Consider the following 27696-nt stretch of genomic DNA (forward strand, 5'->3'; position numbering starts at 1 on the left):
CACGGGGGAACTATTTCTTAATTGCATGATTAACAGACTGAATGTACAGTTAATAGAATACACTGAAATTATTAATGGAATACAGAGGGTTATGCATGAACCACATCAATAGCTATTAATATATTATATGGAATTGTTAATGAACAATATGGAATTATTTACAGATTATGTTAGGAGTTATTAATTGTTCAAAGAGATACTTATTCATAATATACTTGGAGAGTCATTATTCTTTGGCTTGGCTTCACGGACGAAGATTTATGGAGGGGTAATGTCCACGTCAGCTGCAGGCTCGTTTGTGGCTGACAAGTTCGATACGGGACAGGCAGACACGGTTGCAGCGGTTGCAAGGGAAAATTGGTTGGTTGGGGTTGGGTGTTGGGTTTTTCCTCCTTTGTCTTTTGTCAGTGAGGTGGGCTCTGCGGTCTTCTTCAAAGGAGGTTGCTGCCCGCCGAACTGTGAGGCGCCAAGAAGCACGGTTTGAGGCGATATCAGCCCACTGGCGGTGGTCAATGTGGCAGGCACCAAGAGATTTCTTTAGGCAGTCCTTGTACCTCTTCTTTGGTGCACCTATGTCTCGGTGGCCAGTGGAGAGCTCACCATATAACACGATCTTGGGAAGGCGATGGTCCTCCATTCTGGAGACGTGACCTACCCAGCACAGTTTGATCTTCAGCAGCGTGGATTCGATGCTGTCGGCCTCTGCCATCTCGAGTACTTCGATGTTAGGGATGAAGTCGCTCCAATGAATGTTGAGGATGGAGCGGAGACAACGCTGGTGGAAGCGTTCTCGGAGCCGTAGGTGATGCCGGTAGAGGACCCATGATTTGGAGCCGAACAGGAGTGTGGGTATGACAATGGCTCTGTATACGCTAATCTTCGTGAGGTTTTTCAGTTGGTTGTTATAGTTATCAAGAAATTGCATGGAGTTATGAATGGACTACATGGAGTTTTAGTAATAGTTTACAATGGGAGTTAATTGACTATAGAGGGCTATTTATGAACTACATGGAGACTGATGAAATGGTGACAGGGATAATTATTCATAAATGACATGGAGAAATATTAATGGCCGACATTAATAGGGAGGATTTTTAAGAGACTGCAGGGAAGGTTCATAATAGACTGCTCAGAAATTTATTAATCGGCCTTATATAAGTTATTAGTGGAGTGTATAGGACTTTTATTAGTGGGTTATATGCAGAGATAATGACTAGATTACAGGGAGAGTTACTAATCAAAGGCAAGTTTAATAATGATAGAAAGCAGGATTCATGTTCAACTTTGATCATTAAGGGAGGGTCACATGAAGAATTATGAATGGATTTTACAGGAGGAAATTAATGTTAATTTTATTATGGCATTAATTACAGGGAGAGTAATTAGTGAACTGCAAGGAGAAATGTGGATAAATATTGGATTACAGGGGCAATAATTAATGTAATTGGAAAGATAATTAAGGATATACACAGATAGCTATCAATGGATTATTGGGAATTGTATTAATAGACTACAAAAATAAATTGTTAATAGGCACAAGGTGAGATTAATGGACTATACCAGAGTGTTATTAATAAACTACAAAGAATGCTATTAATGGTCTATAGGAAGCCTTATTAAAAGACAACAGGTTGCTCTGGAATATGGAAAGAGTTACATATAGGGCAAAGGGAAGTATATTAATTATGGACTATGTGGAGAATGTTAATGGATTATATATTTTTTACAGAATTATTGATGCATAATAAGTAATTAATGAACCACCAGGATAGTTATTGATAGGGAATAAGATTAGTTGATAGCCTTTGGGAAGAATTATTAGTTGTTGAGGATTATGAATGTACAATGGTGCAATGGGAAGAGTCATTAATAGACAATACAGATGGATATTAATGGATTTTGTAAAGTTTTTAATTGTAGGGAAAAGTACAGAGAGCATTATTCATGTATTTGGAGAACTATTAGTGGACAGTGTGGAGAATAATTGAAGGACTGTAGATGTAGCTATTAATTGAATATTGACTGTAGCTAATGGGCAACACAGTTGCCATAGTGACTAGCACAACACCTTTACAGCACCAATTAAATCCTTTAATTGATTTTATTAAAGGATTACAGGGAGGATTGTTAATAGACTGCTCAGTGAGTTATGAATAGACAGGTAGGTTATGTTTTTTAAATCAAGGTCTTGAAGTTTAAAATTCATTGAGCTCTTAGTCCACATTGGTCAGTCAGGCAACATTACCTCACAATAATGTGTTATTCCTCTGTGGGACTTTTTGTGTGCAAATTTGGCAAATTAGCATTGCGTCAGTTTGTTCCATTGCTGCAAATTGGTGGTCGAGGTTGTTGAAGGATATGAATGTATTAGTACGGGCTTTGCTTTCTGAAGTTCAATACCCATAATGCTGATGTTTGGAGCAGAAGTCCTGGTTTTCAGCGTTTGAACTCTGAACATTTTCAGTTTTTCTTTGTCACTCACAGAAAATTCAAGCCTTCTGTGTGATGATTATACCTACTCCAGCTAAAGTCCAGTTACCTTGGTCATTCTTCACAGCAGCCGAGCTGTGAATGCAGGGTTTGAGGCTATCCAAAAACAGTACAAGAGTTGGGTGAGGCTTTTAGTTGAATTGTCTGCTTTCCAGAAAAGGTTTTGGAATACCTTGCGACAGAGTCAGAGTGAAAATAGACTTTCAGCCAAACTTGCCTACGCTAACCAAAACATCCACCCACTCGAGTGCGGTATCCCCCTGATTCCTTTCTGTGCATACATCTGTCCAATTTGTTCTTAAACATTGCAATAGTTCCTGCCTTAACCACCACCAGCATACACTCATCACCCTTTCTTAAAAGTTACCTCTCAGGTTCTTGTTAATTTTCTCCCACCCCACACCTTAGACTCCTAACCTCTGGTTACTCATTCCCCTGATCTGCATTCACTCTATCTTTTCCTCTCATTATTTTATTCACCTATACAAGATCACCCCTCACATTCCAAGGAGCATAATGCTTAACAAATGTTTACTTTTGTTGTTTGGGGTTTAAGGAGACATCCTGGTACATTTTCCACCTGGGGAGGTGCTGCAGGATTGGAGAATGACAAATGTTGACCCCTTGTTTTAAAAAAAAATAGGGAGAATCCTGGGAATTATATACAAGTGGATTTTATGTCAGTAGCATGCAAACTATTGGAAATTATTCTTAAGGACAGGATTTATGTACATTTGGAGAAGTACATTCTTCTCAGGGATAGTCAACGTGGCTTTATGAAGGGAAGGTGGTGCCTCACGAGCCTAATTCAGTTTTTTGAGGAGGTGAAAGTGATGAAGGTAGGGCAGTAGATGTGGTCCATATAAATTTTAGTAAGGCATTTGACAAGGTCTTCCATGCAAGACTCATTCAGGAAGTCATGAGGCATGGGATCCATGGAACCTTGGCTGTTTGGATTAAAAATTTGGCTTGCGTGTAGAAAGCAGAGTCGTAGTGGAAGGGAAGTATTCCACTTGGAGGTCAGTGATTAGTGGAGTTCTGCAGGGATCTGTTCTGGGACCCCTGCTCTTTGTGATTTTTATAAATGACCCAGATGAAGAAGTGGAAAGATGGGACAGTAGGTTTATGGATGATATGAAGGTTGGACAAGTTGTCGATATTGTTGAGGGTTGTTATAGGTTACAAAAGTATATAGACAGGAAGCAGAGTTGAATGGAGAGGTGGCAGACGGAATTCAGTGTGAGGGGATGCATTTTAGAAAGTCAGTCCTGAAGGCTGAGTACAGGTTTAATGGAAGGATACTTAACAGTATGGAAAAACAGAGGGACCTTGAGGTCCAAATCCATACATCTCTCAAAGTGGCTGCGCAGGTTGATAGTTAAGATGGCCTATGGATACTGGGCTTCATTAATAGGGGGGATTGAGTTCAAGTCAAGAGGTCTTGCTGCAACTCCATGAATCCCTGGTGAGGTCACACTTGGAGTATATTATTCAGTTCTGCTCACCTCATTATAGGAAAGATGTGGAAGCCCTGGAGAGGGTGCAGAGGAGATTTACCAGGATGTTGCCTGCACTGGAAAATAAATCTTATGAGCCAAGGATAGCAGAGCTAGGACTTTTCTCTCTGAAATGAAGAGGATGAGAGGTGGCTTAACATGTCTACAAGATTTTGATAGGCAGCCAGTACCTTTTTCCCAGGACAGGAATAGCAAACTCTGGAGAACCTCTACAAAATGAAGGGAGAAAAGTTTAGGGGAGACATCAGGGGTAAGTTCTTTTGTTTTAAAAACACACAGAGTTGCGCCTGGAATGCCTTGTCAGGGATGGTGGTGGAGGTGGAAACATTAGGGGCATTTAAGAGTCTCTTGGCCTGCCACATTGACCACTGCCAGTGGGCTGATATCACCTCCAACCGTGCATCTTGGTGCCTCACAGTTCGGCGGGCAGCAACCTCCTTTGAAGAAGACCGCAGAGCCCACCTCACTGACAAAAGACAAAGGAGGAAAAACCCAACACCCAACCCCAACCAACCAATTTTCCTTGCAACCGCTGCAACCATGTCTGCCTGTCCCGCATCGGACTTGTCAGTCACCAATGAGCCTGCAGCAGACGTGGACATACCCCTCCATAAATCTTCGTCCGCGAAGCCAAGCCAAAGAAGAAAGAAGGACGGGTACATGGATTAAAGTGAAATAGAGGTAGGAAGGGGTTTTTTTTTGTAGGAATATACAGTTTGGCACAATATTAAGGGCTGAAGGGCCTGTACTGTGCTGTATTGTTCTGTTAATTTCCAACAGACCCCACAGACTGATAGGGCCAAAATTCCCAGCATTAAAACCGAAGAACCAGAAACTAGTTTCCAGACTTTTTTCATCTTTTTCCACCATTTCATGATACCCAAATGTCATTACCCTGCATTATCCCCATAACTTTTGATTTTATTGGTACCTGATAATCAACTGAGTTGTGAAGTGAATGTATTCAATGTTTGAACATCCACAACATCCTGTTTCTGATGATCCCAAACATTCACATCTTATTTCTGTTGTCATGGTTATCCATTATTCGGTTCCCTAGTTTCAGACTTCCCCTTTTAGATCCATGTAAAAACTGCTTGCATTACATTTTCCCCAAATACTTAAAAAAAAATCCAAATATTCCTCCTGTTAGTTTCTCCATTCTCTTTCCTGCTGGTTTCAGGGTCAGAGATTTCTCTTGGATTTTCCAGAAGATTTCTTTCCATAAGTCAATGTGCAGCATATCATTTTCCACAGTTCCTGCATAACCAACAATGTAATCCTAAATAACACTTCCAATATAAAGTAGCCCATTTTAAGCTTCATTCCTTGACATTATTAAAGATGAAAATAGAGTTGCAATTCCTGTATTATCCTTGTAGCAATCTTCTTGAATAAAACTAGCTTCCTGAAGACACCTGTACACCCTGAAGTCAACTGATAGTGTTCTCTTTCTAAAATTCCTCCCACAGTAATTCTACATATTGATTTCTGATCCAGAGATCCTTGAACTTACAACATACTTTATGATCAAGGCACCCCTCAATCAACTCCATCTTTAAACAGTCTTCTTTTAAGAGACCAAATTGTCTAGTGTTCAGTCTTTGCCACACTGCTCCTTTGTCTCCATGCTGGCTAGTTGATCAAAGCCATTATTTTTATTATATATAAAAATACCTAATTCATTTAGATATCCAGCAGTAACTTTTTCTACATTTCTGATGTCACCCAACTCACCAATGCCCCAGCAGCAATGGAAAGCTCCCGTCTCCAATGGTCTGCATGCATTTGCACAATTGCTACTCTAATCAGCAACCCCAAGTGTGTTTGTCCTGTTCTTGAGCCTAGCCCTTGCAGGGTCCTCCCTTTTACTCTCTCTTCCCATCCATTTCATGAGTTTACCCTATCACTATTCAATTCACCAAGACTGGTCCCAGTTCAGTACAAGTGAAACCCTTCTCAATGGACATCCCATTGTCATTATCCTATTATGTAATCCTACCCAAAATAGCATTCTCTCTGGCTGAACACTAGTTTCAAATTGCAGCTGCCCAGAAAATCCTATTTTGCAAGGAGAAATCAAACAGTTTGACCCCAAGGCTGCGGTTAGACAGTCAGCTGCTGTGCAACCCTCAAAAGCAACACAAAGGGAACATCACTCCAGCCTTTTCACCTTTGATCTATTAAATCAAGGAAAGATTTTGTTTAAGGGAATCTAATACAATTTATGAAAGGGGTTCAGAGGGTAAAACTTCCAGTAAAAAAAAATTTAAATATCTCCAAGTCAAGGCAGGAAATGATAACCGAAATGCAGCTACGGACTTCCTGCTGGAGTTCTTAGCCGATTAGGATCACACCAAAGTATTCTGGACTCAAAGATTCAACTCTAGGGTATTGGCACAGGAAACCCATGTAAAAATAAAATGACTGGAACATTTGTTTTTATTTAAGCTTTCTTTGAACATTATTTACCTGCTGTAAAAAGAGAAGAAATGGAAAAACCTGATGATCAATTGTGAAGTATTCAATAAGAAAATTATGTGGCTACTCACTTTTTCCTTTGCAAGATGTTTCAGCCAACCAAAAGCAAGATTATGGCTTTGGACAATTGTAGGCTACAGTCACCAATGTCCCAGCAGCAATGGAAAGTTCCCAGATTCTTCCGGGACTGTGGTGGGACACCACCAGCCTACTGCAGGGGGCAACCTCTGTACCTGCAGGAGTGTAAGGGGACAGGACAACACCTGGCCAGCTGTCAATCAGTCGGCCTGAATGGATCAAGCCCCACCCAGTCAGGTGTCAATCACCCTCCGGGATATAAGCCTGCGGCGTCCTCCCAAGGCCTCACTCAGAGTTCCTGCAGCCACAGTCAGCCTGGCTCTTGTTAGGTCTGCTTTGTTCATGAATGAGTGAGACAAACACCAGGCTGAGTCGAAATCAGGGTTCTTTGTTCTTTATTACCGGATTGTAACACTTGCGACTAACAAAGTTAGTCGGAGAATGCATTCTGCCGTTATCAGCAAAATGGTGATTTTTTATACCCTTGGATACATGCTTAGAACATCATCATATCATTACTTGTCCAATGACTAAAACTGTTGCTATCCTTTCCCTGCTAGCTTCCTGCCTCTCAATCCATCAATGTCTCTCTTATCTTGTAAGTACAAGGATGCATTTACATCTTGTTACAGCCCTGTACATTCCCATCTCATGATGTTTTACCTAACAGGAGTACAAGGACACTTCCCCTTCTTGTTACTGCCCTGTACAGGGTAACTCCCTACACATTCCCATCTCATGATGTTTTACCTTACAATCTGTGGAAGTCTTTGTGGAATAAAGCTTGTTGTACAGTCTTTATCTTTGTGTGTGTCTGATTCTGGCTAACAGTGCACCACAGGGACTAAGTCTACTGCCCCTCTCAGACCTGTTGCTGCCATCTTAAAGTGTTTGGAAGTTACTACCTTTTTCCCTTCTCCCTAATTTCCCTTGACGTGAAGTCAACAAGGTTGCCAAAGATCTGGAGTCACAGGTAAACCACCCTGAAGATAATCTTTTCTTGCTTTGTTGCAAGTATGAGTGATAATTATTTCAAGGTCTGTATTTTCTTAATCACTTGTCAAGGATGGGTGGTGTCACTCTTTCATTTGAGTCAGGCGGTTTATTCTCACTTTGGAGTAAAGTGCATCATCCAGGCTAACAGTTCAATCCTGTACTTAAGGAATGTTGCAGAGGTGGAAGAGATGTGTTTGATTGAGACAACAAAAATAAAGTCCTGCCTTCTTGTACAGGTACACTTGTAACATTGGGTACCCCCCTGCATTATTAGAAGCAGCACTGGTTGTTCCTTTAAAGGCATGGTATTCTACATCAATCACAAACATTGTCCCATTTATTCATTGATAATGCGATACTCCACAAAAGTAGTTAATGTGTAAATATAAGTGGTGTTGAAAGGCACTATTGATTCTTTTTCTGTAACCCTTTTCTGAACCCTTTCAATTCCTGAATGTGTGCAGCTATAATTATGGTACATTTATGACATTAAAATTAGACTCTTGAGATTTTGATTCAGTGAAATTTGCATTGATTGAGTTTTATTTGTAATGTAATTTAATTTCTTTATACTTATATTTTACATTGCATTAAAATTTGCCTTTTTCATCTCAAAATAAGTGTTTTCGATTAACAAACAAATTCTTCTGGTAAATTTGCTGAACCTTTACATTTAAAAAAATGTAATTTCCAGATATGTGATGTTTGACACAACTCACCTTTATCAATCTTCTGGGTATTAGATTTGCCCTCAAACAGAGCTCTTCTATTTTCTCAACTGTTTTAAATTGTGGGAAAAAGACAAGAATTTTTTTTTCCAGCCATTCCTCTAGTTTGCATGGCTTCTTTTGCTATCTGCTTCTAGTTCTATTTAGGTAGGCCTCAGAGGGCATGCCTCTCATCCTGATTACACCTCTCGGACTCCCTTGGTCCTTAAGACTGGCCTGATGCCAACTCTCGTCCTTCCTGGGCACTGTACTAGCCTTTCCTGATGCATGAGAGTTCCTGATTTGTACCTCTGCATGATCTTGGATAGGTGGTCTGTGACTCTGTGGTGCTACTGCCTGAACCTCTCATGTGTTTTTCTGGGCACCAAACATGGCAAACAGAGTAATTTGTGAAAATACATATTGCAAACCAGTCACCATCTTAGTGTTATTTTGACAGTGATATGGAGTAAACATCATGTAAGAACAGCACATACATACACAATAAGGAAGAACCTGAGACGTTATTATGCAAATACAACACATATTACAGTACAGAGGACTGAAGAGACTGAAAGAAATACAGTATATACAGTATAAACAGGAGTTAAATATAATTAAGACAATGAAGAATGAAAGGTCTGAGGTCCAAATATTATACACAAACATGACATGGATAGAGTATAAAATTGAAAAGCAAAAAACTGCAGATGCCGGAAATCTAAAATAAGAATTGAAAATGCTGAAGGAACTAGAAATGAATTCAATCCTCTCAGTCAATCACTTGCATCAGAACTGATGAAGAGGCTGTAGTCCAACTGTGTTCCTTTCTATGTAGAGTCTTGGCCTATAAATAGTTTCAATCTTGTACGTTGTATTTCATACAGTGTGCAGCATGGAAATGAAAACCATGATTTGGCTCTGCTTAGGGAAGTGCTCATGTTTCACAGGAGCTTTCAGTCATTCTGATGAGAAACACTATTAATTTCTCATCTGTGAGTTTATCCAGGTTCCCATGAAATGTATCAGTGTTATTTTCTTCAACTACAGGTACTCCCAACTTATGACAGTAATTGGGACCGAAGATCTCGGAATGGATGCACGTCAGAATTTTGCCCGTGCAGAGTACCAAAGGCTTAAAGCAAACTTTTTAATCAAATCATTTTTTTCATTAGATTCGACAATAACAACTTGAAGCTTCCTGAATTTGTCGATGAATCTTAGCCAATCTATCCACATTCTGGTCCATGGTTACCTTGTTAGCCGGCGTCCCTGGATCCCTAGGCTGGAAGCGGCCACCTTTATTCCTGTGCGCATGCATGGGTCTTCGGTTGGCGCATGAGCGGGGGGGGTTAGCATATTTGAGTTCAGTTGGCGCATGCACGAGCGCTAAGTGCCCTGATGATACTAAATTTGCACCCTTAACGCTCGCCCATGCGCCAACTGAACTCCAATACGCGAACCCACCCCACATGCAGTAACCGGAGACTCGCACATTTGCTCAGGAATCAAGATGGCCATGCTCAGCCCCTGCACCCCAGGATGCCGACTAACAAGGTTAGTCTTACATGCCCTGTATCCCTGTTATAGTTTGTCAAATACAACATAAACTGCGCAAATTTTATATTTTTTCATATATATCTGAACAAAAATTTGGCCATATGTGCAGATGGCCTTAAGTTGAATAGGTTGCAAGTCAGGGAGTACCTGTACTTTCAAAATTTCCTAACAAAAGTAATTCATGGTTTAAAGGAAAGTCCTGTTACCCATTACAAAAATTTACTAATAGAAACCCAAAATGGGTTGGCCTTTGAACAAGTCTACGTAGAACGAAGAAAAGTTCCAATTTCTGTACCACATCTAAAACATTGATCTGATAAATTCGACCTCCATCTACTCAATTTCTGGGGAGTAATATATAATTGGTGTTAAAAAAAATTATAATGAAGTCATCTTACATTAATAGTATTTGTCATAACTTCTTTACACAAGTTTTGCCCGCGCAGAGTATCAATTAAGGCGTCACTCTTAAATTTGCACTGTCAGATTCTCAATTAAAATTTGTTAAGATGGTCTTGGTAATAGCAAGGAAATGTGTTGCTGTAACATGGAAATCTGATGTTTCTTTAACATTAGATAGATGGCATACTGAGATTCAAAGTTGTATTCCATTAGAAAAAAATTGCATAAAATTTAAGGGATAAATATCCTTTATTTTTGCAAATTTGGGGTCCATATGCTAAAATAATGAAATTAAAATTGATTTTTTTTCCTGATCAGTGTAGTTTTCCCTGATGTCTTTGAGGAATCTGAGTGTCAACTGATACAATCTGAATTAATTACTTGTAACTGTTTTATAATGAAATATCATATATTTTAGTTTTGGGATTAGACTAGTTTGGGGGGTTGGTGGGTTAATAGAGGGGTGGTTAGTGGGTTAATGGGGGGGTTAGTTTTTATTTGCAGTAGGTAGTTTTTTAAATTTAGTTTTTAGATCTTAAATTTTAGGTTTTTGTGTATTGTTTCAGCCTATTTGTTAACATTCTATTCTATTACTATGGTATATTATTGTCAATTACTTGATCTTGTATATGTTGAATAAATAAAATATTAAAAAAGGAGTATCTGTACTTGCAGAAATGAGTTTCACATTCTCAATTCTTTATTCAATAAGAAAAAGGCTTATTGCATTAAATATTCACTAACTGATATTCATAGTCCTTGTTTTGGTTTTCTCAAGTAGAAACATTATCTGCACTGAAAAACTGAATACAAGGGAATGAAGAATAAAAACTGAGTATTAATTAAATTAAACTTGAAAAAAAAATTGCAAACAGAGGATGAGGGGCACTGAGTTTACATATAGACTGAAGCTGAAAAAAATACAATGATAAATACTGCAGATGATATGAAACAAATAAATAAATCACTATAATAACATCTGAAATAATCAAAATATTAAAAAAGGTGGGTCTGCACAGAGGCTGAGAGTTAAATATATCGGGAAACATAAACAAAGAGGAATGAGGCTCTTTTTGGACTATAATTGCTAAAAACAAAAAGCTAAATAAATAAATACTCCTTAAATTATACATTCATATAATTAAACAGATTAAATGTGAAAGGGACTGAAATAAATTAGTTTTCAGTCACTGGCATAAAATGCTGGTTATATGCACGTAAGAATTTTGGTGCAAATGTACATTTACAATGGATGTGAGAACAAACTTGTTATCATAGTTCTCTCTCACTATCTGGTACCAGTGTATCTGATGACACCAGATGCATGGAAGTCAAGGGCAATTGGTGGCCTATATGCTTGTACATTGAGCACAAATGTCCATCACTGAATTTCATTTTCAAAATATACAAGTAATAGAAAATGAAAGGCTTAGTGCAGGAACAGAATGAACCTAAAATATGTCCATCACCACTGAAGGGCCAATTTCAAGGGGGATCACAGATCTGGAAAATTAGAATCAAAACTGTCATTGAACAATGGGTGGTCTATAGGACAGAAATGCTCCACTGGCAGTCTGGTTACATTCCCATGAGAGGGGAGGATGAACAAAGTTGAGAAACAGCTCCCTGAGAAACCTGAGAGGATAAAGGTATTCATACAGCTGGAATAATCTTGCATGGAGTTGGTGTGGACTCGATGACTGAATGGCCTCTTTCTGCACTGAGGACAGCTGTAATTATCCACTGTTCTTGTTGTTGCACTATTCTCACTTAATTGGGAAATTGTATGTGGCTCCCTCGTATACCGTCAGAGAAGATTGAAGTGTTGATTATAAAGTGGTCACTCCTCCAAATTAGTGATGTCAATCCAAGGCAGAACTATGTCTTCCATTGTAGCATTTGTCAGAAAACTGACTTATGCCACACATCCAGCAACATTCCAGAAACTGGAATTATTTGCCTGTGCACACTATGGACCTATAATGAAGACAAACTAAGACTGTGAGTTGTTTTTGCTTCGCACCAACCAGTGCTGGTTCCTTTTCTAGGTTCATCTACATGCAAGTTGTACAGAGTATGCAATGTATATTGATAGGTGATAGGATGCATTGTATTGTTTAGTGCACTCATATCTGGCTAGGACTGGGCTAGCATAGCTCAAATTATGGTTTTAATAAGACCCAAAGTAGGTATGGAGCCACCAGATAGGTTGGGCCTTTTACCCTTTGGATTTGATCCTTATCTGGAATTTAAAGATGAAAAGCCCACATCAGCTAATGTTTTGCCTCCTTGTGGGTTCTCAATGATAGTACCTTGAAGGCTTGCCATCATCCTTAGAGGTGAGGTCTGGTAGCTTTGACATTTTCATTCTGTCTCGGGCCTTGGCAGCCACTTCTTCTGCTACCACACTGGAGGAAGTTCTCGTGGTTGATCTGGTGTAATGGTGAAAAGACATATTATTTCCTAAAAAAAATGGAACAGCTCCTGTCCACACTAATTTGATATAAATTGGGTTTAATAACTGTGATGTAAATAACCTAATCAATGTTTGAGATATTTTAGACCTTGCCTGACCTGGAAGTACCATTGTATAGGACGACCCAAAATTTCCACTTAAAATTTAGGTTTTGAGCAATACCCCTTGTATAAGATGTCCCCAAAAATCTTGCACCAGTGGATGCTGATAAAAGGAATATTTGCAGATGACATCATAGTATACCTAACAGAACCAGAGATATCAATAAAAGAATTACATGCTGTATTGTAGTATTCTATGTTCTATAACTTAATTGACTGAGGATAGGTATACACCACATTTAAATGGCCATATTTAATGTGCCCAGAAGTATTGAACTGCACGTTTCACAAACATTTCTACGACTGATTCCACCTGCATTGAATTTGCCCATTGTTATTGAATGAAGATCTACCGGGACCAATGCTTGAAGAGGGTGCACAAAATCAGTGAACCGGTGCAACTTCATCGTCAGGCAAGAATTTTAGATTCTTTGATTAAGATGACTAATTCTAAGGTGAAATTTTAAAGTTTGGATCTATACAATGGCATCCAGGGTAGGCGTAGTGACAAGATTCCTTCATCTATTGCATCCACTGACAAGCATAATGTAGATATCAGCAAATTTCAGTACCTGTACAGTGCTAGATTAGGAGGAACTTCATAGAGCACACAATAAAAAGTATTGAGCCTCATTACTGTGAGTTCAAGTCTCATTCCAAAACCTTGAGCCTACAAATTCAGGCTGACACACATTGCAATTTTGAAAGGCTATGGTACTGAATGAGGTACCATCTCTTAGAAACAACCTTGAACCAAAGCCCGGTTTCCTCTGCTGGCAAGATAATAGCACTACCTTCAAGAAGAGCAAAAGTAATCCCCTACCCTCCCCAATATTTATCCCGAAATCAGCACCACCTAAACAATCTCTGGTCATTATCACATTTTTGCTCATGGAAGCTTGCTTGGGACATACAACTTGCTGTGCTTCCTGCAACAGGCATTACATAGCTGAGATGCTTTAGAAAATCAAGTGTTTTGGAACTGTGACTTGCACAATATATAATTCAATTCTCCATTAACAAACAGGCATTCACTGTAAATCTATACCATATGGACAGTTTTGAAACCCGAGTTCTAACAATGGTGTAAAATGTCATCACCATTACAGAAGAATGTTGAACTTTTCCACAAGTTGCGCATGGGTTTAAATTGTGGACAGTTTTTCACTGTTATTTTCTGGATGCAATCACAATAATTTTAAACATAGCGGATATGAGCCTTAATGACCAGATCATATTCTACAGAATAAAAAGAAGTAAAAGACAAAAATCTGCAGACACTGTGGTTGAAGTAAAACACAGAGCTCAGCAGGTCAAAGAGTGTCCATAATATATAGCAAAGATAAAGGTACGTAACCAATCATCGAGGGAAGATTAAATATGGGATTTGAGATGTCAACATCATAAGACCAAAGGATCCTTTGGATCATGGCAAACTTATAATCTGTGCTAATCAGAGTTAGTTGTGACCAGCAGTCTGACACCCACAATACAGGAGTGTACCATACTGATATTTACTTCCCCCAAAAATCCAAACAGTGCTTCAGCTCAAAGTATGAAAATATGAGCTTGCTGATATGGTGCTGGCTATAGCCGTTACTGAGAAGCACAAAAACCAGGTGGGACACAGAGAAACATTCATGTTCATCAATCAAACGGATGGTTTTCCAATATTTTTTGTGCACGACTGGAGATTAAAGTATTGAACTGTTGGATGGTCATCGGCAATGGACTTCTGAAGAAACCCGTTGTTTCTCTGGCAAGAAACAAACTGGACATAGAAATTACATGTGGACCAAGACCTAATGAGACAACCAATGAGATCGTCAGATTTCTTTTGTTGTCCACAGAAGGAGTGGACTGCCCCATGTAGCCTGAGCCTATCTTTGCAGTTACCATTGCTGTACGTGTGGGTGTGGGTGTGAAGATGAACTGGGAATTGCTGAAACCTATAATCACACAGGGTAAAGATGGCAACCTAATATGAACTAGTGAGAATATAATCTTTTCAAGGTGTTACCTTTTAAATTCTAATAATGTGAGTGTTGAAACGAGGAAGTGTTTGTTGTGGGCAGAGAAGTTCTCACATGTAATCTGAAAGTATCCTTCCATGTGGTTCTTTAAAGGAAATCTAGAAACCTCACTGACAGGGCAACTATGACACAAAGATTTAAAATCTTAAGTACAAGATCGTTTGCTGAACCAGGGTATATGTACAAGGCTGACTTTGAGCAGCTCAGTGAATTCAGTGTGGTCCCTCCTGACAGACCCCTTTTGAAACTCATTGTCCTGAACAAAGGGGAAAGTCATCATAACCAAGTGCCAAGAAAGCCTTGCTCTATACACAAATATGCAGTGAAATGATCACAGGGATGAAGGCACGACATCATAATTCCTTTGGCTCTTCCCAACTAGAAAACGGAGATTCTAAATCAGCAGGTGGCATCTGCAGAAAGCCATTGTTTCCCCCGCCAGGAGACAAATTTGAAGTGTATTCAAATGCTGGGGTGGGCAGCAGCCTGACTGTTGTATCTCACAGATGCAGTTTTATCATTATATTTCCTCTACTGACATTCATAATGTAGATATCAGTAAATTGCAGTACAGTGCTGGATTAGGAGGAACTTCACAGATCAGACAATAAAAAGAAATGAGCCTCATTACTGTGAGTTCAAGTGTGACAAGTTCCATTTTAGTTGAAGAAACAAACAGAAATCTTTTTACGAAACATAGCCTTAACCTTAATGCCAATGCCACATCAAGACTACCCCAATAACTCTCCCAAATCCAACATAATCCAACCTCAAAGCCAAATTTACTTCAATCTTAATCTCAGCCTAAACCTCAGGTCAACCGTGAACACTTAAAATGAATCTGAACCCAAGTCCCAAATCTATTTCAACAGCGGCTGGAAGGGAGAGGTCAGAGAGTCGTAATGGATAACTTTGTCAGGCTGGAGGCCAGTAACAAGCGGTGTGCCTCAGGGGTGATAAATTAGATTAGTAAATATGCGGATGATACTAAAATAGGTGGTATTGTGGATAATGAAGAAAGTTTTTGAAATTTGCAGAGGGATTTGAACTGCTTAGAAGAGTGAGCTAAAAGATGGCGGATGCAGTTTAATGCTGAGAAGTGCAGTGCTTCATTTTGGTAGGAATAATCAACACAGGACATACGTAGTAAATGGGAGGGCATTGATGAATGCAGTGGAGCTGAAACATCTAGGAATAACGGTTCATCGTTCCCTGAAGGTAGAATCTCATGTGGATAGGGTGGTGAAGAAGGCTTTTAGTTTTCTGGCCTTTGTAAATCAAAGCATAGATACAGGAGTTGGGAATTGATGTTGAGACTGTTCAAGGAATTGGTGAGGCCAAATTTAGAATACTGTGTGCAGTTCTGGTCGCTGAATTATAGGAAGGATATCAACAACGTAGAGAGAGTGCAGAGAAGATTTACAAAAATGTTACCTGGGTTTCAGAATCTAGATTACAAAGAAAGATTGAGCAGATTAAGTCTTTATTCCTTAGAGCTTAGAAAGTTGAGGGGGGATTTGATAGAGGTATTTAAGATTATGAGGGGTATTGATAAAGTTTATGTGGTTAGGCTTTTTCCCTTGAAGGTAGGAGAGATTGAAACAAGAGGTCATGAGTTGAGAGCTAAGGGACAAAAGTTTAGAAGTAACATGAGGGGGAACCACTTCAGTCAGAAAGTAATGGCTAGGTGGAATGAGCTTCCAAGAGAAATAGTCATTTAAGGAAAAATTGGATAGGCATCTGGATGGGAGGGGAATGGAGGGTAATGGGCAAGGTACAGGTACGTGGGATTAGAGGAGAGTACTTGGTTTGGTGCAGACTAGAAGGGCCAAGATGGCCTATTTCCGTGCTGTAATTGTTATAACTCTAAACCCTAAAGCATTACTCAAATCTTAAGATTACATCCATCCTAACTCAATTCAAATCCAAGTCAAATGTGATCTTGCATTAACCAAATAGGTCTTACCTTCTTAACCGGTCCCCGGTTTTTTGAGGTTCTGAATGGGTACTGATTTTGCTTTGTTTGCCTGAAATCATTTCATCTTTTTCCAACTGTATAAAGTCTGCAATTAAGAAGCAAATTAAATGAAATACTAACAGAGATAATGAAATAGAAAATTAAGGCCAATGTTAATTTGTTTCCATACCATTGAACATAATTTGGATATTTTAGATGGAACAGCGTGCATTAAAATTGCATCCATAGAGCATGAAAGTAAAGGCATTACTGATGCAGTACTGGGGCACACAACTAGATTCAATGTGAGACATGTGCAGGGTATCAGTTTGGCAGGTTGAGAAGTAATGCAATGCATGCATTGCTCTGAAAGGATAAAATTTGTGCTTTGGATCATTGTCAAACCACCCTTGCTGCACTATAAACAACAGATTGAGGGTTCACCAACTATACTTTGCAAAACTGTAAGCATCTGCTCCTTCATCTTCTTAACCCCCATTCCTTGAAATACCTGTTCCACACAGCTTTGTTTCAGGGTCTGCCTTTGCAACATTTCTCTTAGACTAATGGTGGAACTTAGCATCTTTTACAGTAGGTCTCATTTATAATTCTATTGAACTAATATGCTTGGTTAATATAAAAATCCATTGCAGCTTTTGTCTGACCAGATTAACTGGGTGACATCTCTGACACATAGAAGGGCAAGGAGGCAGAACTTTGTGATGCATGGGGTTGAGCTTTGCCAGCTCTAAAGTCACAAAAGAAACAGCAGAAAATTACCATAAGTTCGCTCTCGCTGCTTCCCCTCCAAAATGGGCAGCTTGTATGAGCCACTGAACTTGCCCGTCTCCTCTCCACGGTGCTCCAGGGGGATGTTGAACATTATTTCATTAGAACTGGCTTGCAGAGCGATGCAGCCCTCACCTGGATAGAAAAATACATGGCACTTACTCAGAGTTAAACACAATACTCTTAAGATAGGAGAATCATGGAATATAGGGGAAAAGTTATTTCTAAGAGGCTAGACAAATCTAATAGAGAGAACAGCATTCTCTTATCCTACATGATTTCTCAAGAATGGAACAATCTGCACAAATCATAATATCAAATGTCATTCCCATTTATAATCAATAAAAAGGCCACTCAGCCCATCACACAAATGCTTGCTCTCTGAAACAGTAATCAATTAATGACACTCCCTTGCTCTTCCCTTTTGCACTTCATATTTCTTACTTATTCAATTCTTCTTGGAAAATTTTATTCCATCCTTTGTTCAACCCTTCATTAAAAGTTGCGTGAAATAAACTTTTGCTTTCTTTTCATTTAAATGTTGGATCTTCAAATCAAAGTGAACTCACACTCACTTACTGCTGAACTGCTGGCAAGCTGCAGCATTCGAGACCAGGTTCAGCACTCATGTGCCCACCCACTCTCTTTGCCACCATTCCAACTCTCACATTTACATCCTATAGCCTGAACAAACTGATGGCTGGTTAACAGTGGCAGGTTCATCATCCCAGCATAGCAGCTCATTAATTCATTTTTCTATCACGTCCAGAACACGATGGAATGCAACTGCATGCTGCAACACTAAAGGTAATTGCTAATCACGTAAGGAAGACAGTGATCTTCTTAAATGGCCCTCTCTGGTAGCACAGTGGTCGTTGGTTCTGAAATTGTGAAAGATGGCAGTACACCCATAACTAACTTTCCTTTTCACACCAGGTATCTCTAGACAATGCCTTTTGATTTACAAGGTGCCAATGGTGAAAGAACTAGTTTCTTATCTTTTCCTTCTTACCATTATTCCCTCAATGCTGGTCGAGAAGCTACAAACTCTAGGCCTCTGTATCCCCCTCTGCAACTGGATGCTTGACTTTCTCACCGTAAGACTACAGTCAGTACAAATTGAAAACAACATCTCCTCTGCACTGGTGCACCCCAAGGATGTGAGCCTAGCCCACTGTTCTACTCATTATACACCCATGGCTGTGTGGCCAGGCACAATTCCAATGGTATCTACAAGTTTGCCAATGACACTACAATTGTTGGCAGAATCACAAATGGCCATAAGGAAGTCTACAAGAGGGATATAGATCAGCTCGTTGAATGGTGTAATGACAACCAGCTTGTGCTCAATATCAATAAAACCAAGGAGATGATTGTGAACTTGAAGGGCTCAAGCCCAAAACATTGGTTATGTCTTTTTATCTTTCCTATATAAATACACTGTTTGACCTGCTGAGTTTCTCCAGCATTGTGTTTTTACTTTCTTTTTTTTTCCCCAGTTCTGAAAAGAGATCTTTGATCGGAAACATTAGCCCTGCTTTTCTTTCCACAGATGCCACCTGACCCAATGAGTGTTTACAGTATTTTCTGTTCTGAGTGAAGAACTAATGGGGTGGGTCTCAACAGGCCACATCACCTTCCAAGATCAACATTTTTCACTGCCCCATGCTACACAAATGCAGTGAAGCTTCTGACTTTCATCCCTAGAAAAGGAACTGCTGTAAGAAACATTACTGCTCCTTGGGAATTCAGGCTTACCATACGATTCGTAGCTGTCAGTGGACTTGATACAGATGAGGATGTGTTGGTCCAATAAATACTCTGGGTCAGAGATAATGGGTTTTAACTGTGGGGGGTGGCGATTGGGGTTGTGAGTGAGGGAGAGAAAGAGAGAGAGAAAAAATATAATTTGTCAGCAATAAAATACCTGATCCAAGACACCAGGAAAAATGAATATTTCATATGTTGATCAGTTTCATTTAAACCCTTTCTCCTCACCGCACCCCCCCCCCCCCCAACATCTTAAATGACATTGACCGCTACAGTGAAATGGCTTCTGGGCATCCAGGTTGCCCGCAACTATCTTTTGACTGTCAAGCCACAGCTGCTAGTCCAGTTGCAGTGTCAGCTCTGTGATCTGCCTGACACCAAGACTACAAATTGGGAATCTAGCTCCCTACAAGACACTATACTTGTCCAAGAAATTCAGGGAGAGATTCTGAAGCTTAGCAGGCTCATTGTATGAGAAGTCTCAGCTTCAGAATGAGGTCTTGCACCAAAGGCTGCTGCAGCCACAACTTCAACCTCACTGTAGTGTGAAGGTCACATTGTCAGGCTCTTATGGTCTTTGTTATGATGTGCTGGCTTCCAAATTGGATGTGATCAGCAACCTGTGCTATCATTCCATCAATGTCTGCGACCCAATCATTTACCTTATGTTCCTGGAGGAAAGACAGAGACTAACAGCGCGAGCTGCATTGTCACAATCCAAACAACGTCCTTTTTCACACACTCGTTCAGGCTTGCTACTCTTCATTATTTGCTTTCACCCTTCACAACACCAGGCTTTTATTCTTGCAAAACTTGGATGTGGTATTTTAACAGATGTATTTTGAAAGTATAAATTGTAGTCCTCTGTAGTCCTCTAGAGAGCAACTACAGAGAACTACAATGGATAGTATATAGATATAATGGAGATATAGTAGTCAAGTGCCATCTCAGAGATAGCTCTTGAAGATCCACTATTTTCAGATGAATTGCTGCCTCACTGTTCTTGGCAGGAGATTTGGTATATAACCAAAATTCTATAGGTGCATGAAGGGAGAACATTCTGTCTGGTTGGATCACTGTCTGATGTGGAGATGCCAATGCACAGGGCAGGAAAAAGCTACAGAGAGCTGTAAATTTGGCCAGCATCATCATGGCCATCAGTCTTCACTTTATTAAGGACATTATCAAGGACCCTCACCACCCAGCCCATGGTCTCTTCTCATTGCTACCATCAGGAAGGAGGTACAGGAGCCTGAAGATGAACTCCCATCATTACAAAAACAGTTTATTTTCCTCCACCATCAGAGTTCTTTCCCCAAATTATATATATATATATATATATATATAAACTTCAAACAGTATAAACTTGGTTCCCCCCTCCACTGCAATGGGTGAAAATGCAAAAAAAAATCAAAATCAAAAACCTAACAAAAAAACCACCTAACCTACTCTAATAACAAAAAAAAACTAATAAAAGCAGTTGAGCAGCTTATCCTGAGGGTTACATATATTTTGTAGTTTTTGGTTCCCACTGTAAATCAAAAAACAAAGGTAAAATTATATCTCATCAAGAAGAGTAAATACATCTAATTACATTATGAAAATAAGGTTGCCATGTATCTTCAAATTTCACCCATGAACCAAATACATGATATCTAATTTTTTTCTATGATATGAGAAAACCATTGAAACACTATTGGAGATCTAGAGTCTTTCCATTTGAATAAGATGGCTCTTTTAGCCAACAATGTGGAGAAGGCCACAACCCTCTGCGCAGATACAGAAAAACTTCCAATGTCTACCTCGAAAAGAGCAGTTCTTGGATTGGGTTGTAGCTCCACCTGGAGTATAGTTGAAAAAATATTAAAACTTTCTTTCCAATAGTGTCACCATCAGAGGTTCTGAATGGACAATGAACCACACACACTACCTCACTTTTGTTTTCTTTTGCACTATTTATTTTTAAATAGTGTATTTACAGAAATGTAATTTATGGCAATTTTTGCACTTGTAATGCACAATACTGCTGCCACAAAACAACGCATTTTGTGACACATGTTCTTGATAATAAACAGGATTCTGATTCATACCTCAACCACTGGCCCTGTTTAATGGTCACATCTTCCCCATTTTAACTACAGTGAGAACCAATAAAGAGATTCAATATCACGCTGAAATAACAACTTCAATTAGTATGGTTTAAACTGGCATAAGGTTCTGGTTTGGTTGGCTTAATCCTTGCTTAACGATGAGGAATCTCTGCTTATCTTGTGGAAATGAATTAGTAAATTAATGGAATCAGTTTAATTCAGCAAGTTAAGGATCAATTTGCCTGTTTAATAAGGAGTTTAAAGGTTATTTGCTCACAAAAATGTTTCATATTTATACTAATTAAAACTATCTTGACCAGCACTTAATGCAAAACAATTGACTTGATGCCTCTAGGAAGATAAAATGCTTTAATTCCAAGTACAGCAATGATAGAAGCTCCATTGACCCCGGTTACCTCAAGGGCAGTACTCCAGATAACAGTCAAGTTCTCATCTTTTGACTCCTGGTTCTCCCCTTCAACACTCTTCTCCGGATCTAAAAGAAGCACAAAGTCTGGATAGATTCACCTCAATGCAGAGTTAAGCGAATGCAAATTGTTGAATACTTTTCCAGAAGTCTCAATGACCAGACCCAATCTATGTGAGCAAAGAGACTAGTCTTATCTAAGGTACAGAAGGCAATCATCTGCCATTCATCAGTAATAGCTCATCCACTGAACTTACAACCACACAGAAAAAGGTAATTCAATCGATCAGGACAATGCCAGATGCAGGTACATATTCAACAATAATATTTTTCTTCTCCTCATTTCTCTGTAGCCCTGCAACATGATTTTTTCATATTTATCAATCAACTCCCCTTCTTCTTCCTGTTACCTCCACAAAGAGGAAAATTGCAGAAGCCAATTAACCTACCAGCACGTTTGAGATGTGGGAATAAACTGGTGAACAGGTCATCGAGAGTATGTGGAAACACCACATCAACAGAACCCAAGGTCAGGATTGAACCTGTTTTGCTATGGGTGTGAGGTAGGAGAGCTAACTACTACATCACCTTACTGCTTCCCTGGAGAGCCATCTGGCAGGGAGACAACAGACAACAGTGGTGAGTGTGGGAGAAGTGTCACGAGAACATTCAAATTTCTATGCTGAAGAAAGTTTTGTCTTTTTGGAAAGAAAAGGCTGGTTAAACAGAACCAATTTTCCAATGTCCCTGGCAGCAATATATCGGGCAGAAAGACTACAGACCAGCCCTGTCAAACTAACAAAGGCAAAGACCTTTGTTTGCTGGGTGGATTGGTCTTGGGTTTGGGGGAGTTAAGGGACATCAAGGGATGGAACAACTTTGAAAGTTAGACTTGGATTTCAGTTCTGAAAAGAAATCAAGATACTTTAGCACTCCGGGTGAAAATGTTCTCTTTTATCCTGCACTGAAGCTTTCTTTGGTATGAATGCCCTGTGGACTTCATGGGTTGCGAATGTGCAAACAAATTTGGAGCAAGTGACGTTAATGTGTGTTTGATGTTGGGCTCAGAACAAGTTTCTGAACATGCCTGATCTAAAAACCACAGAGGAGTTTACGTTGAATGTCAAAATTTCTGATCGAACTCTGTTGCTTTAATGCAGAGATGTGGTGTGCAATGCAAGGAATTGTTTCTCTTTTGACTGCAATTTTTCATATAAATTTCACATTACAAAGAAGAAAATGTGGAAAATGCATACCGATCCCGACACACAACAAATGCATTCACTTGCAAATATGCAGACACAAAATTTTGCTGGACACTTGCACATACAGTATAATCTGGGAAACAGCGTAGTGGTTTGGGGAAAGGCCTCTCTTCATGGGGCAATCTTACTCTCTAAGCAGCTGGAGTGGAATTCAATGAAGAACTTCGTCTTGGATTTCGTCTTTAGTGTGGCTTCACACCTGAGGAAATTAATTGTGCCTGTGGAATCAGCATTGTTGGGGTCTGAGGAGTAAAGGCAGCAAGTTAGTTGAGTATAAATCATTAATATCTCCAAGAACCTCATGTACCAATTTATATCTTTCTGTAGCTCCTGTTTTACTTATTGGATAACTGGCTGATCTAAATTTTAAATTTAAATTTAGACATACAGCATTGTAACAGGCCCTTTCAGCCCACAAGCCTGTGGGTTGTAGGAATTAACCTACAACCCCCGTACATTTTTTCAAATGGAGCGAGGAAAACAGAGTACCCAGAGAAAACCCACACAGTACAAACTCCTCACAGACAGCGCCAGATTCGAACTACGGTTGCTGGCGCTGTAATAGCGTTGCACTAACTGCTACACTAACTGTGCCAGCCCCTGCTTGCAAAATACACTTTCTTGTGCATTTTAGTACATGTGACAATAAACGAACTTCAATTTTTTTTTCCACAACACTGTTTTCTTATTGCTCTGGGATGGTAGTTTTCCTTTCAAGGTTGACAGAGGTAGAGCAATAATGTAGCAATTTTCTATCTCCTTCTCAGCTCTCTCCACCAGATCGCCCTCCACTGTATACTCACACTTGTTTCCTGGCTCATCTATCTCCTGGTGTGCCAGATCTTTGATACTTTTCTGCATTTCACACATTGGCTACTTTTTATGGGAAAGATTCTGATGAGGGAACACTAGGATAGGTGAGGAAGATAAAATGAAGATTGTTAGGCCTCTTGTTCCATTGTCTTCTCACCATTAGCCAGAAGTTTCAGCAGGTGGTAGTGATATCACCCTTGCTATGGTTGTCCTATTGAGAGTCAGGCTGGGGATCAGTAGGTGCCTTATTAGTTAATCATGACACTTAATTTTAGGTTTCCCCACAAGGATGAAGCCAACAGATGCAACAGTGGTCTTGAACATTGCTTATCTAGGCTTCCCCTGATAATGTGTAGAAGTGCCCTTCTGCCCCAGTTTATCTCAGATCCTCCCTGTAGCCTTGGCTGTCGAATCCCTTCAACTGTGTGCAAGTCTGAAAGTGGACTAGGCCACATTCGGGCTGATCAACAAGGCCCAAGATTACCTTGGCCTCTGCCAGGTTCACCTGTATCAGCATTGGGATCAGGGCCGCTGTACCACTTGCCACTTCAGTCTCCAGCCACATCAATGTGGGGGCCACGCTGAGAAGTGGCCGGGAGGTGATTGAGGCTACGGAAGAGGCTAAGACAGTGGTGGTTACAATTTAAGGCAGCAGTTATTGGGAGAATTAGAGGAGGGACTATGGTTGAGGAGGGCGGTCCAACCAGGGAATGCACCAGGAAACAGGACAGGTGCAGTATCCACCCCATCACTTTTATTGAGACTACGATGTTGATTTACCTATTTCTTAAAATACTCCAAACCGAGTTTGAATATTGTCATTATTTTTATCTGTTCTTTTGCTTTTATGTGGTTTTTTTGGTGAAATTTTAAATTCAAAGTGGCACCAGAGTGTGGCAATTATTTTGCAGACGGGTTAAGATGCGAAACTTTAGCACTCCAGATAAAAGTGTTCTCTTTTACCCTGCACTGAATCTTGCTTTGGTATGAATGCCCTGTGGTCTTCATGGGCTGCGAATTTGCAAACAAATTTGGGGCAAGTGATGTTAATCCATGTTTGATGTTGGGCTTAGAACAGGTTTCTTAATATACCTGACCTAAAAAACCACAGAGTAGTTTATGTTTGTGATAGTACAGATTCTATCACCAATGTGTATATGTATAGATTGTAGTGTAGGATGACTGTGATTGGCTGAGAGCCTACTGGCAGGTCTTAAAAGGTTGCTCCTAGCCAGACCAAGTCATTCTGGACTGGTCGACCTACATGTGATACACTCCAGTCTTATAGTTAATAAAAGCCTTGGTTTGGATCAACAAGCCTTTGATTCTTTCGACGCGCTCTACAATGTTGAATGTCAGAATTTCAGATCGAACTCTGTTGCTTTAATGCAGAGATGTGGTGTGCAATGCAAAGAATTGTTTCTCTTTCGACTGCAATTTTTCATATCAATTTCACATTACAAAGAAGAAAATGTGGAAAATGCATACAGATCCTGACACACAATAAATGCATTCATTTGAAAATATGCAGACACAAAATATTGCTCGAAACCTGCACATACAGTATAATCTGGGAAACTGCGTTGCGGTTGGGGAAAGGCCTCTCTTTGTGGGGAATCTTACTCTCTAAGCAGCTAGAGTGGAATTCAATGAAGAACTTTGTCTTGGATTTCAGCTTTAGTGTATCTTTGTATGCATGAAAATAAATTGAACTAACATCGCAAGAAGAATAAAAAATATCAGAATTTGGCTCTCTGAACCCTGGTTCATCATTCAACAAAATTATATGGGTCAGGAAAAGATCTCTACCTCACCGATACTTTATCCGCACAACTAAAATCTGGAAAGCTCCAAAATCCGTCAAGTGGGGAGAGAGACGGCACCACGAGTCGGGTGAGCAAGAGACCGAGTTGGGCAGCCGGGAGACCGGCAGCACAAGTTGGGTGGGCGAGGGACCAGCAGCGTGAGTCGGGCCAGTGAGGGGGGTGCGGGGGTAGACGGCAGCACAATTCAGGTGGGCTTAAATCTGGTTTTCTGAAATTCGGAACACACTGTCCCCCAAGGGTTCCAGATGTATTTTCTGTCCTATTCCTTCATTATTTTAATATCCAAAAATCTAACGATTCTTTATTTTAAATGCAATGAATAACCAATCCTCCAGAATCCTACAAGTCTGAAGAAAATTAGATACAACATTAAAGATAGAAAGTTTCAATTTGACAAGCTCGGGGGCCTGTTCCTAGATTACTATCATAAATGGCAGATTTTAAAAGTCCAGATGCTCCAGAGATTCTTTGTCTAGTGTTTGAAGTCCGCTTTTCAATCCATATTTTCCACAATTGATTAGAGGGATAGATTATATTTAGTTTAAGGTCTTTTTTTGGGTTTTTTCTTTTTTTTTTAAAATCACTTTTTTAGATTAACTTGTCAAATATGGGTTTAAATATAGTTGTCACAGATCATATCACAAAATAAGACAAAATTTACCCTTTGTTTAGATAAAGGGATTGTTTAATTTAGTCTTATTTATTTTCTATCCAGAACTATTTTCTAATATTGTATGATCAAGAGATAGACGGTTAATTACCATATTGAAAGAATTTAATGTTTTAAAGAAATATTGTTTCAAATTGAATTTTTACAACTGGCTTTAGCTGTTTCTAGGAAGTGCACAGCCATTACTTGGAAATCTGGTATAGATTTAGGGATGGAGAGATGGCAGGCCGAATTGTGTTCTTGTATTTCACTTGAGAAAATAACATAATTTAGATAATAAATAAAATTTTTTCTTGAAAATATAGAGCCCATATTTACAATATGTTGGTTTGAAAATTTGAAGGACTCTCTGAAAGCCCGTCCTGTTGGTAACCCTCAGTCCCATTATTATTTGTATTGAGACTTATATTTCTTTTTTGGCATTTTCCTAACTTTTTTTTCTTTTCTTACTTTTCTTTTTTTGATACTTTAAGGGAGGGTGGGTGGGAGGGATGAGTGATGAAGGCTATATATATATATATATATATATATATATATATCTTCTTCTTTGGCTTGGCTTCGCGGACGAAGATTTATGGAGGGGGTAAAAGTCCACGTCAGCTGCAGGCTCGTTATATACCACACTTGTACTTATTATTTTTTTTATTTTTATTGAATATTTATACATGGATGTGGTTTTTAAAATACTTAAGTAAAATATTCAATAAAAACAAAAAAAACCTGATAATCAGGAACTAAAATTGAAAATAAAAGAAATATTGTTAAATAAACAAATATAAATAGGTTTTTGATTTACATTTATATTTAATTTGTGATATAAATATATGATATGACCTGATGTTTGTTTTATTATATGGCTTTGTATGTAGGATTTATATGTTAAACTCAATAAAAATATTTTTAAAAAGAAAAAAGAAGTCCGTTGCCATCTGAAGGAATTTCTCCTCATCTCCGACTTAACTGGCTGTTTTTTTCCACCCCTGCCAGGTGTTTCAGTTGTGTTGAGCTTCGGTGCTGAACATACCTCAGCTGGCCTGAAAGGGTAAAGGAGTTACCTCAGTAGTACTAACCAGTTTTAGAAACAAACTGAGTTGACACGCCCACCTCAAATGTAGCAAATACTGGCGAATGATCGCTGGTAACGATATCCGTGGTGCACCCTGTGATTGAAAATCATCAGTCAGACAACTGATCTTTTATCACAATAGCTGCATGTTGCGCACGTTAAAACAGGGGGAACTTGAGGTC

General features: G+C 39.4%; 1 protein-coding gene across 3 annotated transcripts in view; it reads right to left on the bottom strand.

Annotated features, from left to right (window-relative positions):
• Positions 1–27696, bottom strand: part of inpp5d (inositol polyphosphate-5-phosphatase D) — a 142107-nt gene that overhangs the window by 12585 nt on the left and 101826 nt on the right. For all 3 annotated transcript variants that reach the window (XM_069896531.1, XM_069896530.1, XM_069896529.1), the window contains exons 19-25: positions 27519–27608; positions 23268–23381; positions 21864–21943; positions 19346–19433; positions 17579–17722; positions 16808–16904; positions 12544–12663 (exon numbers count right to left, since the gene is read on the bottom strand). In XM_069896531.1, coding sequence (XP_069752632.1) covers positions 12544–12663; positions 16808–16904; positions 17579–17722; positions 19346–19433; positions 21864–21943; positions 23268–23381; positions 27519–27608 — 733 coding nt within the window. The remainder of the gene's footprint in view (positions 1–12543; positions 12664–16807; positions 16905–17578; positions 17723–19345; positions 19434–21863; positions 21944–23267; positions 23382–27518; positions 27609–27696) is intronic.

Source organism: Narcine bancroftii, chromosome 9, assembly GCF_036971445.1.
Source record: "Narcine bancroftii isolate sNarBan1 chromosome 9, sNarBan1.hap1, whole genome shotgun sequence".
NCBI classification, from domain to species: domain Eukaryota; kingdom Metazoa; phylum Chordata; class Chondrichthyes; order Torpediniformes; family Narcinidae; genus Narcine; species Narcine bancroftii.